Source organism: Chelon labrosus, assembly GCF_963514085.1.
Source record: "Chelon labrosus genome assembly, chromosome: 18".
NCBI classification, from domain to species: domain Eukaryota; kingdom Metazoa; phylum Chordata; class Actinopteri; order Mugiliformes; family Mugilidae; genus Chelon; species Chelon labrosus.
The window spans coordinates 145,259-163,923 of record NC_140351.1 but is presented as its reverse complement, the minus strand read 5'-3'; the positions used below and the strand labels follow the sequence as shown (position 1 = coordinate 163,923).

The 18,665-nt window shown below is 45.2% G+C and overlaps 1 protein-coding gene across 4 annotated transcripts; it reads right to left on the bottom strand.

The window, feature by feature from the left end:
- Positions 1-4,919: 4,919 nt before the first annotated feature.
- On the bottom strand, positions 4,920-17,557 carry sycp2l (synaptonemal complex protein 2-like). Of its 4 annotated transcripts, XM_084566280.1 has the most exons (25): positions 17,519-17,557; positions 17,071-17,190; positions 15,548-15,661; positions 14,802-14,906; positions 14,108-14,132; positions 13,949-14,028; positions 13,721-13,809; positions 13,611-13,645; positions 12,967-13,109; positions 12,834-12,886; positions 12,704-12,749; positions 12,539-12,631; positions 12,397-12,469; positions 12,167-12,294; positions 11,462-11,585; positions 10,933-10,982; positions 10,795-10,858; positions 10,605-10,666; positions 10,489-10,522; positions 10,236-10,328; positions 9,995-10,164; positions 9,830-9,924; positions 9,575-9,674; positions 9,432-9,490; positions 4,920-5,148 (listed from the first exon to the last, which is right to left on the bottom strand). In XM_084566280.1, the coding sequence occupies exons 1-25, from the start codon at positions 17,519-17,521 to the stop codon at positions 5,094-5,096; spliced, it is 2,013 nt and encodes a 670-aa protein (XP_084422406.1). In that variant the 5' UTR covers positions 17,522-17,557; the 3' UTR covers positions 4,920-5,093. The 4 variants fall into 4 exon arrangements, with proteins under 4 accessions (XP_084422406.1, XP_084422404.1, XP_084422405.1 ...); XM_084566278.1 differs by having other exon boundaries at positions 12,539-12,749; XM_084566279.1 differs by having other exon boundaries at positions 12,397-12,631.
- Between the last annotated feature and the right edge of the window lie 1,108 nt (positions 17,558-18,665).

The following is an 18,665-nucleotide window of genomic DNA, read 5'->3' as shown; positions in this document are numbered from 1 at the left end:
CATCACCGTCCTCAGGTCCAGTTCAGGACGTCTGCTGGTTTTCAGATGCCGTCTCTAGTTGAACAGTGAAACAGTGGAACACCTGAACGACTCGTTCTTCGTCCCACCTGCCCCCTCTCCCCGCCCTGTCTGCAGTAGTGTCTCATTAGTCGTCTCTCTCTCTCTCTCTCTCTCTCTCGCCCCCCTCCAACTCATCTCATTAGTCATCCACCCCTCCTTCTTTCTTTTCTTTGGGGATTCCTCTGTTTTTTGTCTCTTGTCATTTCGCTGCCTGACGACCAGCAGCTGGATCACAAACACAGACTAGTTTCAGTCCGAACTCTGTTGCACTGAAGTGGGTCAGAGGTCAGTGGTTGGAGGTTGAAGGTCAGAGGTCAAAGGTCTTCCTTTACACATGACACACAACTTCTTTGATTAATCTTGTTTTGGGCAGCGTTCAAGGCGCCAGCGGCACCTACTGTTAAAACTAAATAGTACAATACAGTCAAAATCCAGTTACATGTGTGGGCCATGTTCTATTATACACTGCCTGGCCAAAAATAAAGTCTCCACCAAAATAAAGGTCCCACACTACTATCTGGTTGGACCTCCTTTATCTCTGATTCCAGCTCATTCTCTGTCTCATTGTTTCTATAATCTTCTCCAATGTCTCCAGATTTATTTCCATCCAGTGTTTCATTCATTTTCCACCAAGATCTTGTATTGATGATGGAGAGTCTGACCACTGCACAAAGCCTTCTCCAGCACATCCCAAAGATTCTCAATGGGGTTCAGGTCTGGACTCTGTGGTGGCCAATCCATGTGTGAACATGATGTCTCATGCTCCCTGAACCACTCTTTCACAATCTGAGCCCCATGAATCCTGGCATCGTCATCTTGGAATATGATCCATTGATGGAATAACCTGGTCATTCAGTATATTCAGGTAGTCAGCTGACCTCATTCTTTGGACACATAATGTTGCTGAACCTAGACCTGAGCAACTGCAGCAACCCCAGATCATAGCACTGCCCCCACAGGCTTGTACAGTAGACACTAGGCATGATGGGTGCATCACTTCATCTGCCTCTCTTCTTACCCTGATGCCCCCATCACTCTGGAACAGGGTAAATCTGGACTCATCAGACCACATGACCTTCTTCCATTGCTCCAGTCCAATCTTTATGCTCCCTAGTAAACTGAAGCCTTTCTTTCCAGTTAGCCTCACTGATTAGTGGTTTTTCAAGGCCACACAGCTGTTTAGTCCCAATCCCTTGAGTTCTCTTCACATTGTACGTGTGGAAATGCTCTTACTTTCACTATTAAACATAGCCCTGAGTTCTAATGTTGTTTTTCTTCCATCTGATTTCACCAAACCTTTGAGTGATCACAGATCACCATCAATCAGGATTTTTATCCGACCACATTTCTTCCTGGATGATGATGCTTCTCCACTATCCTTCCAGTTTTTAATAATGCGTTGGACAGTTCTTAACCCAGTTTTACTAGTTTCTACAATGTTTTCTCTACTTGATGCATGCCAATGATTTGACCCTTCTCAAACAGACTAACATCATTTCCACAACCATGGGGTGTGTCTTTAGACCAGGGGTCACGTTAACCAAATATTTTCCGTCACTGACCGTTTTTTTTAAACTGTGACGGAAAAATGTGAAGGCCATTTGTCATTTTGACAGATTGTAATTCACAGCCCTGACCACTTGGTGGCGAGTGACGTTATTAATTGGCTCTTGTCTCTAATCGCAGTTTGCGTTCCAAACATTGCGGAACTTTTGTCAGTGCACGATTTCCTGGCACACCGATTACACTGATGCACACGTCAGAGCTCAGCTAACCGTAGACAAATGTAAATGTAAATGTACTTTAATTATAGAGCACCTTACATCGACCCACAGGTAAACCAAGGTGCTTTACAAAAGATTAAACAACGATTTAAAACAACACACTGGAAAACAAATACATTAGTAAAACAAAGCTAAAAAAAACTAAAAACAATAAATGAGAGGATAAAAAGTAAAATAAAAATAGAATAAAAATAAATACAATAAATATAAAAGTGTCTTCAGAGAGGCAGCTGTCTGTGAGGGAGAGGTGGATCTAGAGGACTATACATCTGCTGTCCTCAGCTACATCAACAAGTGTACAGAGGATGTCACCACCACCAGGACAGTAACATGCTACCTGAACTAGAAACCCTGGCTGAATGCAGAGGTCCGGTCTCTGCTAAAAACCAGGGATGCTGCGTTCAGGTCTGGTGACAGACTGGCACTCAGGGCGGCTAGAAGACAGCTGACTGCAGGAGTGAACAGGGCCAAGGCCAGGGACACTTCGCATCCAATGATCCACGGAGTTTGTGGAGGGGCATAAAGTGCATCACAGACTATAACACCAGAGATGCACAATGCCCCAGGGACCCCTCTCTACCCGACGCTCTCAATAGATTCTACGCCCGCTTTGAGGACCCAGACCCCCCCAGCACCACTCCCCCCTCCACCAGGAGAAGAGCCCCTCAGCGTGACCCCAGCAGAAGTGAGGAGGACCCTCGAGAGGATTAATCCACACAAAGCTGCTGGTCCAGATAACATCTCTGGGGGGGTGCTGAGGGGCTGCACACACCAGCTCACTGAGGTGCTGACAGACATCTTCAACACCTCCCTCCAACAGGCGGTGGCCCCCACCTGCCTGAAGACCACCACCATCATCCCCATTCCTTAAACGTCCACAGTGACAAGCCTGAATGACTATGGACCAGTAGCCCTCACCCTGATAGTCATGAAGTGCTTCCAGAGACTGGTCATGGCCCACATCAAGGACTGCATCGACGTCACTGTGGACCTGCACCAGTATGCATACAGGAAGAACCGATCCACAGAGGACGCCATATCTTCTGTGGTCCACACAGCCCTCACCCACTGAGAGAACAAGGACTCTTATGTTCACATGCTCTTTGTGGATTTCACATCAGCCTTCAACACCATACCACAGACCCTGGTACATAAACTGACAACACTCAGACTGAGCTCCACACTCTGCAACTGGGTCCAGGACTTCTTAACAGACAGGCCACAGTCTGTGAGGATCCACGATGTCTCCTCCTCCTCCTCCTCACCCTTTTTTGGCCAGGTAGTGTATGTTTAGAATTAAACATGGACCAGGGGCTGTAGTTTTGGGTCCCCTGCACTAGCTCCTCCCAATTCAGGCTCATATTACAGTCTACAATAGCCATCATGTTCCCAGTCATGGTCCATGTGGAACACCTTCTGGGATTAGAGCAGGGGTCTTCAACGTTTTCCAGGCCAAGGACCCCCAATCTGATGGAGAGATGGAGCGGGGACCCCCTACTTATATATATATATTGTATAAAATTGTGTTTTATATTAAACCGGTCCTATAGTGCCTTGTAGAAATGTACCTTGTTGTTCTGCATTCAATACTAAGATATTAAAATAACAAACAGGTTAATATATTCATGTTTTTATTTTGAACATGCAAGGTACAGTGGTATGGGTGGCCGTGCCACTGCCATTTATAAACATACCTCAAACTGAGGTGAATATAAAAAAATGTCTAATCAATCAAAACATTTTCGCGACCCCCCTGCAGTACCTCCGCGGACCCCCTAGGGGTCGCGGACCCCCTGTTGAAGACCTCTGGATTAGAGACTAGATCTGGACCAATGACATTTCAACTTCCACTGATGTAATAGTTGGACAGCCTGTCATTAATCATCACAGTTTAGCAGAAAGGTCACGTGATGATGAGAAGCCACGCCCCTCCTGGTGACTGTGCTGAAGATGGTGGCCATCATGAATAACAGCATAAAGAATAACAAATTGAATAAAGGACTCATTCTCAGCTTCTGGTTTTGTAGTTTGAGGGAATGATGAAGAACAAAGCTTCCTCTGGAGAAGTGGATAGATGAAGGTCAGACAGACTGACCGATATCTTCATCATCCCTGGATGTCCTCCATTGTTCCTCAAGCGACGAACTCTGTGTTTCACTTTGACTTCTGTCTGAATAACACTTCATTATGATTAGATAACACTTTATATTAGTAGCAGATTATAAATGCACTCATAAAGACATTTTATTTGTTGTATTTTGGTTCATTTTAGAAAAAAATGTTCTTTTATGTTCTATCTAGGGTTGCACAGTGGTGTGCTGGTTAGCAGATGCCGCACAGTGAGAAGGTTCTGGGTTCTGATCCAGGCCGACTGGTTCCTTTCTGTGGGTTCTCTCCAGGTTCTCCAGCTTCCTCCCACCGTCCAAAGACATGCTGGTTAGGTTCATTGGTGATTCTAGATTGGCCGTAGGTGTGAGTGTCTCTCTCTGTTAACCCTGTGATAGACTGGAGACCTGTCCAGGGTGGACCCCTCCTCTCGACCAATGACAGCTGGGATAGACTGGAGACCTGTCCAGGGTGGACCCCCCCTCTAGACCAATGACAGCTGGGATAGACTGGAGACCTGTCCAGGGTGGACCCCCCCTCTAGACCAATGACAGCTGGGATAGACTGGAGACCTGTCCAGGGTGGACCCCCCCCCCCCTCTAGACCAATGATAGCTGGGATAGGCTCCAGCAGACCCCGCGACCCTTAACAGGAACAGGAGGTTACAGAAGATGAATGAATTAAGTATTTATAAGCCAGTGAATATCACTGGTTCTTCAGATCATTATTAAAGTGAAAGTAAAGGATTAATAAACTATATTTATAGTTCAGATGTTTTCTTTAATTCAGGTAAGTATGAAATATTCAGAGGTTGTTGATGTGAGCTCCTCTAAAGTCAAAACTATCTATGACATCTCCACATCACCAGTGGACCTCCTGACTCGGTCTGCACCAGCTACAGATGTACCATATCCTGATCCATAAAGGAAGCAGAGGAACCAGATTCACTTTATGTTTTTATTAGTTCAGGAAACTTCTTCTTTAACTCTTCTTTAATTCTTTAACTGGAAACACAAAATTCACCAAAACCTAAATGACGTTTGGTGACACAAATACTTAAACAAATTCAGATTTTCTGGTTCTGGTTCTGGTGTGTTCTAACCAGATTACACCAAACATGATCTGATGGGACGACTTGCTCTTTCAAGGACTTGATGGACGTTCTGTCCCCGATGCACCCCCGTCCAATGACGTCAACCTGAGGAGACACAAGCAAGAACCTGAAGATGGAAGATGGCGCCGGTAAGGTCAGCAGCCGTCGTACCTGCTCCGACACTTTCTTTGTACATAGTGCTTTTTGCTTTTACTTTTAACTTATTTAGCTCACCTACCCTGTGTCATATCACTTATGACAGATAGTCACTCATAGACATTGGATTACACTACTCAAACTTTTTTATACGACCACTTTTTTCCGATCCGGCGTGGCCCCAAGACATCCTATGCCGGGGAGCCGACACAAACAAAGGAGGACGCAGGAGCCCCAGGTCACGCAGACGGCCTCGGGGGAAAAGAGCTGGCGTAAGAGAAAGGCTGAGGCGAAGAGCACACCACACGTCACTGCCTAGTTGACTTGGACTAGTCAATGTCCAGTCACTGGAGAACAAGCTGGACGAACTCAGGGCCAGGATACAGTACCAGAGGGACATACAGGACTGCAACATCATCTGCCTCACTGAGACATGGCTGACTCCTCACGTACCGGACTTCGCGATTCAACCTGCGGAGTTCCTTACAGTTCACCGCATGGACAGAACGAGTAAGTCAAGGGAGGTGGAGTATGCCTTATGGTTAACAACAACTGGTGTGACAGTAGGAACGTTGTCCCTCTCAAACGCTCATGCTCGCCTAACCATAAAATGCCGTCCCCACTACCTACTCCGTGAGTTTACTTCGGTCATCATCAGCGCCGTCTATATCCCACCCCAGGCGGCCACGGACGCTGCACTGTCCGAGCCACATGAGGCGATTTCCACCCTTCAGACTAACCATCGTGAAGCGGCCCTCATTGTAACCGGGGACTTTAACAGTGCTAACTTGAAAAAGGTGATACCGGAGTTCACTCAACACATCGACTGCCCCACCAGAGGAGTACGGACTCTAGACCACTGCTACTCCCCATTCAAAGAAGGCTACAAGTGAAACCTCTCCCCCCCTTTGGCAAATCGGATCACACCGCTGTTTTTCTCCCTAAATACAAACAAAGACTGAAGCAGGAACCCCCTGCAGTGAGAGAAGTGACGTGGTGGACAGATCAATCGGAGGCCGCTCTGCAGGGTGCGCTGGATTCAGCCGACTGGGACATGTTTCACAGCAGTGCGGGTGGAGATATCGAGGAGTTTACGGAGGCGGTTGTGGGATTTATCGGAAAAGTTGTGGATGATAAGATAAGAGATAAGATAAAATAAGACTTTATTCATCCCCGTGGGGAAATTAGGGCGTTACAGCAACAGGAAACAACAGTGCAAGATGCAGAAGATACAAAAAAATAGAATAGAATAAAAATAGAATACGGCAGACAAATATGTTATGTACATAAAATATTTACATATTGCATCAAAGAGATTCACAGTGTCTGGTCTGAGTTGAAAAATTTGTGTGGATTAAGGAGTTAAAGTGTTAAGGAGGTTGAATATATATATATATATATATATAGTTTTTATTCATGAATAGCATGAATAAAAACAACAACAAACTCCAATAGGAGTTAAATTACCACATACTGCAAATAGAAGGTGTGAGATGATGGTTTTATATATATATATATATATATACTGTACACTGTGCATAAGTCCTGAAAAGAAGCTCAGCAGCTCAGCAGCAGAAGAGTTAGGAAATGCTGATGTTGAAGAGTCTGACTGCTGAGGGGACAAAAGACCTCCAGAAGCGTTCCTTCCTGCACTGTGGGTGCAGCAGTCGAGCACGCCGAGGAGAACCATCAAGACTTTTCCCAACCAGAAGCCGTGGGTGGATCGATCTGTCCGCGACGCTCTGCGTTCCTGCACCGCTGCCTACAACTCCGGACTCGACTCTGGGAACATGGAGGAATATAAGTCTGCCTCTTACAGTGTTTGCAGAGCGGTGAAAGAGGCTAAACACCGCTACGGCCAAAGACTGGAGAAACTGATGGGACAGTCTGATTCCAGGGGACTGTGGCAGGGACTACGCACCATCACGGACTACAAAGCAGCACCCACCCCCCCAGTGAGTGCCGATGCTTCTCTGGCTGATGAACTCAACAACTTTTTTGCTTTGAGTCTGTAAACCGACTGCCTGCTGCGCTCCCAGCCGGAGGGGAGGACACACTTACTGTGACGGAGCGCGACGTGAGGAGGGTGTTTAAAAGTGTGAACACCAGGAAAATGTCTGGACCAGACGGGATTAGTGGGCGTGTCCTCAAAACCTGCGCTGATCAGCTGGCACCTCTGTTTACAGTGATATTCAACCTCTCACTCAGACAGTGTGTGATCCCAACCTGCTTCAAGAAGTCCACAATAGTCCCTGTCCCAAAGAAACCACACCCCAGCAGCTCCAATGACTTCAGGCCCAGAGCCCTCACATCCGTGGTGATGAAATGTTCTGAGAGACTGATCAAGACATTCATCACCTCCACACTGCCCACCACCCTGGATCCACTACAGTTCACGTACCGGCCGGACAGATCCACAGACGACGCCATAAACCTCCTCCTCCACAAGACCCTCTCCCATGTGGGCACTGTGCTGTTTGTTGACTACAGCTCAGTATTCAATACCATAGTCCCATCCAGACTGGACTCTAAGCTGGATGACCTGGGTCTGGACTCCTCCCTGTGCAGGTGGGTCTACAGCTTCCTGACCGGCAGACCACAGGTGGTCCAAGTGGGTCACCACACTTCAGCCCCCCTGGTCATCAAGTTTGTTGATGACACCGCTGTTGTAGGACTAATCTCCCACGACGACGAGACAGCCTACAGGAGGGAGATGTTCCACCTAGAGGACTGGTGCCGGGAGAACCACCTCCTGCTGAATGTCAGCAAAACAAAGGAACTGATTGTGGACTTCAGCAGGAAACAGCAGAGGGACTTCCATCCACTCACTATCTGTGGCTCTGAGGTGGAAAGAGTGGACACCTTCAGATACCTGGGAGTGACCATCTCACAGGACCTGTCATGGACTCACCATCTGAACATCATCGTGAAGAAGGCCAGACAGCGTCTCTACCTCCTCAGACACCTCAGAGACTTTAAGCTCCCTCTCAAGGTGCTCAGGAACTTTTACACCTGCACCATCGAGAGCATCTTGTGTGGGAGCATCACCACCTGGATGGGAAACTGCACCAGGCAGGACTTCCTGGCCCTCAAGAGGGTGGTCCGTTCAGCGGAACGGACCATCAGAACCCCCCTCCCCAACCTGCAGGACATTTACACCAAACGTTGCAGGTTAAGGGTCACAAAGATCCTGAAACAGCCCAGTCACCCCGGACACTCTCTCTTCTCTCTACTGCCATCAGGTCGGCGTCTCCGATGCCTGAGGACAAAGACTGAGAGGCTGAAGAAGAGTTTTTATCCACATGCCATTCGCCTGCTCAACTCTGAGCCTTAACTGGACTTAAATACCACTGCACTTTATTCATGTAGCTGCTAAATACTGTAAATGTGTGTGTGTATATATATATATATATATATATATAAATAAACTACACCCCCTAAGTTTACACTTGAGTTTACGTCTATATTTTATTCTATATTATAGTCTATTTTATTCTGTTTTTCTCAGTGTACATTTACACTTATATTGTTTACCTTGTGTGTTAAGAAATTTGCAATTACTGCTGTTTTACTGTAGTACTTATTTTTTTTACTACTGGCTGCAGGTACAAGAATACATTTCACTGTGCATTGTACTATGTATAACTGTGCATGTGACAAATAAAATCTATTTGAAGGTTTGAGATGTCCTAAACCAGAACCACAATGGACCACTTCTGAAACACGTGGTCTCAAACCAGTTTAAACCACAGTCACAACAGAATAGTGACAGTCTGAATACATTTAATCCAGATTCTGGTGCTAAATATGCTGAAACCATATGTGGCCTGAACAGTCTAAATCCAGATTCAATTCTGCTGATCTGAACGGGTCTAAAGCGGATCAGACTCTGCTGGTCTCAACAGTTCGAAACCACATTAAGCTCTGCTGGTCTGAACGGGAGTAAACCTGATCAGACTATGTTTGTCTGAACTGTTCTGAACCAGATCAGACTCTGCTGGTGTGAACAGGTCTAAACCAGATCAGACTCTGCTGGTGTGAACAGGTCTAAACCAGATCAGACTCTGCTGGTCTATACAGGTCTAAACCAGATCAGACTCTGCTGGTCTATACAGGTGTAAACCAGATCAGACTATGTTTGTCTGAACTGTTCTGAACCAGATCAGACTCTGCTGGTCTATACAGGTGTAAACTCTGCTGGTGTGAACAGGTCTAAACCAGATTAAACTCACCTCTGCAGGTGTTCAGTGCAGAATGAGCTGAGTTGCTGCATCTGAGACTGGAAAAAACTCTAGAGGACAAAGACATCTGGATCAAATTCAAACATCATTCATAAAACACTACAGCTGATTTTGAAGTGAAATATTTTCAGCACCAGGATCTGAGAGTTTATGGAGTTCAGCTTAGAAGAGTTTTCCTCCAGTTGCTTCAGTTGATCCGCGATATTGCCTTCAAAACTCTGCAACAACAACAACCTGAAAACACGTTTGCATGGTTACTACCTGATGGAGGACTTGGTGTGGTGGACAGGTACAATGGACAGATGTGATGGACAGGTACAATAGACAGGCGTACGTGTGATAGACATGTGTGATGGACAGATGGACATGTGTGTGGAAGTGGACGGTACCTGTTTTGATGGACAGCTGAGAGCAGTGAGGAGACGTGTTGTTGACAGTCTTTCAGAGACAGAAGAACCTGATTGTTGACTTCCTGCCAGCAGCCCTGAAAACACACTTCCTGTTTACTAAGTAATCAGCCAATCACTGCTGAGAGCCAATGGACGCTCACTGACAGTGAAGTGTCGCTCCACTTCTGCTTTGAAGGTTCTGAAGGCAGCTGTGATGTCACATGTCAGGCCAGACTCTGGCTCCACCCCTTGCTCAGAATCAAGCCCCTCACCCTCGACATCTGGCCACACCTCCTCATTTATTATACTTCCTTCCTCTGCATTTGGCCCCGCCCCTTCAGATGAGACCAGATGGGTGACAGCAATTCATTAAACATGAACATGAACATGAACTAAAATAATAAACCTGTCACTGCTGAGATAGGCTCCTCCCCCTCTTCTTGAGGCTCCATCCTCCTCTTTTGGGTCAATATGCCCTCAGTCAGGTCTGACAGGTATCCTGAACAACAATATCAATTTAGTTTGGATGTTATTATTATTACTTATCATGAAACAAGGACACACACCAGCTATAAATTAATTGCAATTTTTAGAAAACTTTCAGGAAACTTCTTTGTGTTTCTAAGTGAATAACATTATGGTGGAAGAACAGAGGAGACCTGACTCAGGAGCTTCTCTCTTCCTGAACACTTCCTGCAAAATCGAACAGAAAAACCCTGAAAACAGGAAACACTTTTTACAACTGTTTTAACTGAGGAAGAAAACACACACAAACCTTTTTTGAAGTGGAGCTTCCATCCAACTCCTGTGCCTGTAGCTCCGCCCCCTCAGGAACACCTGACACAGGTTCAGAGATTCACATCTGACAACGTCAGCAAAACCGTCTGAATCCAGTTCAATCATCAGAAAACAGCATGATGGTTAGTCCAGTTTGTAGGGGTCGCTTCCTGACATGGTGGACTCACAGATTTCGGGAGTGGAGTGGATAACCTGATCAAACAGGATCTCTGCTCTGTTCCTCGTTGAAGGCTGTAAAAAGACACCAACGGTCAGACTTTACAAACGCAAACAAACTGTTTGTTTATTTGAGTCAGTGTCGTTACCGTGGTTACAGAGGAGTCATCTTCACTGCTTGGAGATGACAGAGGTAGAACTACAGACAGATGGCACCACGTGGTTTGTGTTTGACAGAAATGATCAAATAAATCAGAGTCAGCTTTCTAAACCTGTAAAGTAAAACTGCAAGAGAAATTTAAGACTGTCTGATAAGATGGGAAATATTTCATCATGTGACATTTGCTTGCAGAACCTGTCTCTCTCAAAGAAAGTGAAACAGGCTCCAGAAACATTAAACTTAGGAACATCTAAAGATCCAGAGCAGACCCAAGAACTACACCTGGAGACTCAGGACTAAAATATCACCATGATGAGGTTTATGGGTCCATTTTCACTCCAGATTCAGAAATAAAATAACAAACAGTTTGTCAGTTTCCAAACATACATGCACCCAACTTTATCTTATAATAACCACCACTGTAATTTAAGAGTAAACTGAGATCAAGCTGTTTTAAAGTCACAATGAGGAGGAGATAATAATTACAATAATAACTGATGAAGCAGGAAGTGACTCACTCTTCAGCTGACTCTTGCTCTGGGATTTCTTGCGGCTGTAGGATCGAACACTGTGTTGGTCAGCAGAGAAGGGGCGCTGGACTGTACCACCTGCATCTGTATGATGGGGGGAGCTCTGCACTTTCTGTTTCCAGATTAAAAGCACGAACAGCAGGAGACTTCTTTTAAATTTAAACTGCTTTTGACTTTATTTCATCACAGAAAAATAAATGCTTCACAGGAAGTGTTACATGACTAAAAGCTACCGGAAACAAACAGCTGATCAATTCAGTTCTAAAAGACCAAGACCGTTTAAAAATAAAACATGGTCTCTGAGCATCATCATCATCATCATCATCATCAGGTCAAAAGGTCAAAACACAGAAACTGGCAAAGAAATACGTCCACTACAACACCAACAGACAGACATGCAGACAGGTAGAGAGACAGACAGGTAGAGAGACAGACAGACAGACAGGTAGACAGACAGGTAGAGAGACAGACAGACAGACAGACAGGTAGAGAGACAGACAGACAGACAGACAGACAGACAGACAGACAGACAGACAGACAGGTAGAGAGACAGACAGACAGACAGACAGGTAGAGAGACAGACAGACAGACAGGTAGAGAGACAGACAGACAGACAGGTAGAGAGACAGACAGACAGACAGGTAGAGAGACAGACAGACAGACAGACAGGTAGAGAGACAGACAGACAGGTACCATGAAAATCCTCCCAGCAGCTTCCTCCAGCTCTGTGTGGTGTTCACAGTTGAAGATCAGCTTCACTGTCTGACCCGTGCTGTTGTGGTGCATTATGGGATTATTCAGCTCAACACTGAGGACTGTCTCTGCCCCGGTGCATCATGGGAAAACACACAGAATCTCTCAGAAACACAAAAACCTGACATACTGTCCCATATTCATGAGAGGGTTTAAGGTGGAGTTCTGACCATCATGTCTGAGCTGGAGGCTGTAATGAGCCACCTCCTCCTTCAGCAGGTGGATGGAGCCCCACAGAAAACCCTGAAAACAACATGGAGACCACATTAGAGCAACGACACTGAGCGAGATGGTGAGGCAGTGAAGGTCTACCTGAGGCTCATCAATGAAGAAGCTCACACATCCAGAGCCGACATTAAAATCAATCCAGAACTCGTCCAGTTTGTCATCTTTTGGTCGAAACATCTGCAGAAAAAAATACGAAACGTAAAGTTTCATCCAAGTTTCATCATAAAGGATCAACGCTTCAGTTTTTACCTGAGTGGAGTCGAGGAACGCTCGTCGGCAGGGGAAGGTGTAGACCCTGACAGATACAGGGAAAAATAATCTGAATTAATCCGACGCTCAGTTTTGTTCTGTTCATTCAACTTCAGTTAAAGTTCATCACCTCCTCTGGTCTTCATGGTAACAGTTGACAAAGTTCAGGAAACGCCTGCAGTCCTGCAGAGAGAGAGAGAGAGAGAGAGAGACAGACAGGTAGACAGGCAGACAGACAGACAGAAAGACAGGAAGACACTCACCACCTCAAAGTCTGCGTCTCTGATGTCACAGAAGGCGCTGCTGATGTCACGGCTGGAGAACCACTGATTGGCTCTCTGCTGGCGGTCTCTGCGAGGAGTCAGCCGACACAGAGCCTCTGATAGGCTGACCTGCAGCTCATAGTCTGAAACAGGTCACAAGACTCAACTGGTTTGGATCTCAGAGAGAGAAGACTCCAGAGGCCTCATGTACAAAGACTTGAATGGGTTTCCTTCTAAAACGTGGCCCACGCTCAGATCTAGAAGCACATTTCCTTCGTACATCCCAATGTAGCGCACATGTTGTACCCAACCCCTCCCTGGTCACGCCCCTTTTAAATATGCAGATTATATTTAAATTGACCCTGCACCTGAGATTCCCCTCTCTGCACGATCAGAAAATGTCTCCAAAGTGTCTCCAAAGGATCAACATCTGTAGAAGCCAGCGTACGCCAGACATGACGTTGGTGTGAGGAACGTTCAAGTTAACGGACATTTCACTCTTGATACATCTGAACTTTTCCGTGAATGACTATATATGGAACGTTTTTGTGCACACGCACCCTTTGTATATGAGCCCCCAGGTGTCTTCCTGGTCTCAGAGGACACCCAGAACCTCAAAGACTAGTTCTCTAGATAAAACTCACCTCCAACCGTCAGAACCGCTGCAGCCACCTGGGATCTGTCAGAAAAGTAAAACTTTAACATGGGAATGTTTGAAATGACACATTTCAACTCAATGAAAAGTGGGTTCTACAGGATCTGGGTCTGGTTCTGCTCGTTCTGGATCAGTCTCCTCTGTTCTCGGCTCAGAGACTCCAAGATGCTGTTGAAGGTTCTGATGGCCTGCAACAAGACTTCACTTTAGACCAGTACAGACCAATATAGACAGACCAGTACTGACTAACAGAGTCAAGTAGTGACCAGTAAAGTCCAGTACTGACCAATAGAGACCAGTAGAACCAGTACAGTCCGGTATATTTACCTCCAGTCTCAAAGGAAAGTGGATTTGTGTTTCCAGAGCGAATTGAGCCAACTGAAGAAGAACCACAGACACCTGAGGGACTGAAGGACGGGTGAGTTTAGAGGCTGAGACAAAATGGACAAAGTCGGAAGAACAACAAGACAAAATGAGCAGACAAACCTGGAAGAGAAGCTTGACCCAGGAGCTGAGGAACAGGAGCAACAGGAGCAACAGGAGCAACAGGAGCAACAGAAGGACATTTTATCAGGCAACTGGTCTTCAAACTCTTCATACTCTAAAGCACATTTAAGAACAACCAACGTTGAACAAACAAGGGTACACCGGGACCTGTCTCATGTGTAGGGGTAAACCTGGACCCGTCTCATGTGTAGGGGTATACCTGGACCTGTCTCATGTGTAGGGGTATACCGGGACCTGTCTCATGTGTAGGGGTAAACCTGGACCCGTCTCATGTGTAGGGGTATACCTGGACCCGTCTCATGTGTAGGGGTAAACCTGGACCCGTCTCATGTGTAGGGGTATACCGGGACCCGTCTCATGTGTAGGGGTATACCTGGACCCGTCTCATGTGTAGGGGTAAACCTGGACCCGTCTCATGTGTAGGGGTATACCTGGACCCGTCTCATGTGTAAGGGTATACCGGGACCCGTCTCATGTGTAGGGGTATACCTGGACCCGTCTCATGTGTAGGGGTAAACCTGGACCCGTCTCATGTGTAGGGGTAAACCTGGACCCGTCTCATGTGTAGGGGTATACATGGACCCGTCTCATGTGTAGGGGTGAACATGGACCCGTCTCATGTGTAGGGTAAACAGTAGACTGGAGTCAGCCCCCCACCCAGCATGCTGCTTACGAGGAAGTAGTCGAAAAACTCTTCAACAAGGTTCAGCAAGGGGACGGAGGTTCTCTCAAGGTCAGAGGTCAACACATCCCGGACTGCTTCGAACCACAACAACACCTAAACGATGGACACAAGAGATTACTGACTGATTACTGATAAATAACAGATTACTGATAAATTACTGATTACTCAGATTACCGTTAGATTACTGATTACTCATAGATTACTGATGGCCCTGATAGATTAATGATTACTCTGACAGATTACTGAGAGATTACTGATTACTGATAGATTACTGATTACAATAGATAACTGATTACCGAGAGATAACTGATTACCGATAGATTAGTTATTATGACAGATTACTGACTACGATACATTACTTAATACTGATAGATTACTGCTAGATTGCCGATAGATTGATACATTACTGATTAGCGATAGATTACTCATAGATTACTCAGAGTTACTGATAAATCACTGATAGATTACTGATTAATGATTACTGGTAGATTACTGATAAATGACTGATTACTGATGGATTACTGATTACTGAGTACTGATAGACTATTGATGGATTACTGATAAATGACTGATCAATTACTGATTACTGATACATTACTGATAGATTACTGATGACAGATCGATTACAGATAGATTACCGATTGCCGATAGATTATCCCATTAGATTACTGTTAGATTACCGATAGATTACTAATCATTGATAGATTACTGATTACTGATAGATTACTGATTACTTTAGCTGTTAGTCCGTTGGTGATGAGCGTCTGAATGTCGTCTTTGTTCCTTGACAAAATCCCTAAAGACTTCAACACAACCAGAACTCTGCTGAAACCAGATCCACACAGCTCCTGGAACAATCAAACAAATAAATAAGCAACAAACAAACAAACAATAAACAATAAATAAACAACAAACCAGATCCACACAGCTTCTGGAACAACCAAACAACCAAACCGGAGCTTGTTCTATGAAGCAGGATCTAAACATTGAAACCAACAGCAATTCATCAGACTGAAGCCGACCAAAGTGTCTCAGCTGTCCATAAACCTGGACGAGCTGTCACATGAGTTTGAAGGATTTGTTGTAACATTTCAGAGACAGTTCTACAACTTCAGTATTTCATCAGTCTGTGGAGACTGACCTATCCAAGTTAAACAGCTCTGTATATTGGTAATAAATAATAACATGTTGGAGGAATATCAGCATCATATACCAGAAGAATGTGGAGGAGGTTCAGGACATCGTCACGGTAACTTCACTGACCAATAAGGTCTCTGAGAAGATGCTGAGGACTCTCAGCTTCTTCTGATGTTCAGCCTCCTTCATCACAGCTGGACTCAGATGTGAAAGTCAGTATTTATTTGAAACTAAAACCGTCCCACAGCAACACATTCATCTACATGTTCGCCGCTGGTGATGATGACGATGATGATCATATTAAATGTATGAAGATATACTATACACACTGTTCAGGAAAATTAATATTACATATCAGAGAGGTGCTCCTCTAGGATCCAATCAGAGTCCATGTGTTCAGAAGTGTTTCCATCAATGTAATGAGACTCAGGTGTGGTTCAGTTCCTGGTTTAGTTTCAATAAATCAGGGATTTGTCTCAGTCTGATCTTCACAGCACATGTTTGTGGACAAAGGAGCTTTCTGAGGAGCTCAGAGAAAGAGTTGTTGTTGCTCATCAGGCTGGAAAAGGTTCCAGAACCATCTCTAAAGAGTTTGGAACCCACAAATAATCCACAGTCAGACAGATTGAAGACGACTGTTCCCCTCCACAGGAGTGGTCCACCAACAAAGATCACTCCATAATAGTCTGAGAGGTCCCAGAGGAACCCAGGGGAACTTCTAAGCAGCTAAAGGAACAGATGTTGTGGAAGGACCTGAAGCAAGCAGTTGATGTGAGGAAACCCACCAACATCTCAGAACTGAAGTGGTTCTGTTCTGAGGAATGGGCTAAAATTCCTCCAAGCTGCTGTAGACCACTGATCAGCAGTTACCAGAAACATTTAGTTACCAGGAGCTCACAGCAGATACTGGAGACAAGGAGGACATGATATGTAATATTGGCTCACTTTAGTCTAATGTTAGAGTTTTATGTGGTTGGGTTCTCTTTGTCAACTTTCTGGTATAAAATGTTTTGAATCATTTTTAATGCAGAACTGTAGAAAACTGAAGGAAGCTAAAAGTGAAACAATTAACCAACAAGTGGTCCTACCCCCCACCCTAATCCTAACCCACCCCCATTACCTTGGTAACCAGCTGGTCCAGCCTGGTCAGGGTTGAGGTAGTCAGACCTTCATAGTGAAGCAGAGAGACCAGGTGAGTGGAGTCTCCACGGAGCAGGCAGTCCTCAAGCTTCACCTCAAACTAAACACACAACATAGTCAACACTGTGTCTCCACAGACACAACAGCGAGCATCAGTGAACCAAACTCCATTTAATTCATCAATAAAAAACATAAACATGATGGTGGAAATATTTCTGTCTGAATGTGACTCGTGATTTAAACCGTAAAGTTTAATGCTCAGTTTCTTTTAAGTCTTTTATTTTGGAGAGTCACTTCCTGTGGATACACAGCAGGGGGCGTAGCAGAACAACAGGAGCTGGTTCAGACGATTCAAACTTATTAAAACAGCTGATTCAGAATCAATCGATCTGTAAAAGTTTGAGGTGAAATAAAATCCGTTCATTTACCATCGTGCCTCCTCTTCCTCTCCTTCTCCTTCCTCTCCTTCTCCTTCTTCTCCTTCCTTCGGGAGCGCGCAGCTGCCGCCAATCAACAAATCACGACCGCGGATACAGAAAATAGATCCACCGCGGAGGGAGACACTTCGATCAAACCAAACTCTGGCTTTTCTGACCCTTTCAGAAGAAGAATTATTTTCTGTGAACTGATTCTTCTGTTGTTTGTGACATTTTATATTAAACGTTGTTCAACTACATTCACATCGTCACCGACAATAGACATGAAATAAATTTAAACCCTCTTTACTCAGAGTTGATGATCTCTTATAGATAGGCAGTCAATCAGTCAGTCAATCAGTCAGTCAATCAGACAGTCAATCAGACAGTCAGTCAGTCAGTCAGACAGACAGACAGACAGACAGACAGACAGTCAGTCAGACAGACAGACAGACAGACAGACAGACAGACAGATAGACAGTCAGTCAGTCAGACAGACAGACAGACAGACAGGTGAGTGTGTCCTCACTTGAAGCTCTTCTCTAATTGATGACTAATGAGTTTGTTTGTTTTGGGAGAAACACTGAAGTGTTTACACCACACACAGACACACACACAGTAACACGCACACACACACCTGAACAGGTGAATCAGCAGCTTCAGGTGAGAAACAGTGAAAGTGTCAGTGTTGACATGTTGTTAATAAACTGCTCAAAGAAATAAAGGACGAGTTTTAATGAGAGTTTAGCATCAAGTCAATAAAACGTCAGGATGTTGGTCAGTTCATCATCAGCTTCACCAGAGGACAGGAATGCTTTTACCTGGAGAACACTGACTGTAGTTATCGTTAATGTTGTATATTATATTATATTATATTATATTATATTCCGTCTAACATTCTAATGTATATTAGCAATATTCACGGAGACTGTCATTTCTCCTTCTTTACCTTTATTTTCTGTCTTCCTTATTCTCTTTTCCTCCCCCTCCTCCCTCCCTCCCTCCCTCCCTCCTCCCCTCTGCAGACTCGTGACCGCCTCACCTGTCCTCCTCACTTCTACCTGACTCCGCGCCGAACCGCACGCGCTGTCCGGAGGAGAAACTTTCAAAGTAAAACTCAGTGACAAGGACCAGGACCAGGACCAGGACTAGGTCCACG

Excerpts from the sequence above, each read along its gene's own strand:
- sycp2l (XM_084566277.1), bottom strand. Across the intron at positions 11,586-12,166 it reads CTGCTGGGAGGATTTTCATG|AAAGTGCAGAGCTCCCCCCA; the intron begins GTACCTGTCTGT and ends ATCTGGAAACAG. Across the intron at positions 9,675-9,829 it reads TCAGCTGTCCATCAAAACAG|GTTGTTGTTGTTGCAGAGTT; the intron begins GTACCGTCCACT and ends ACGTGTTTTCAG.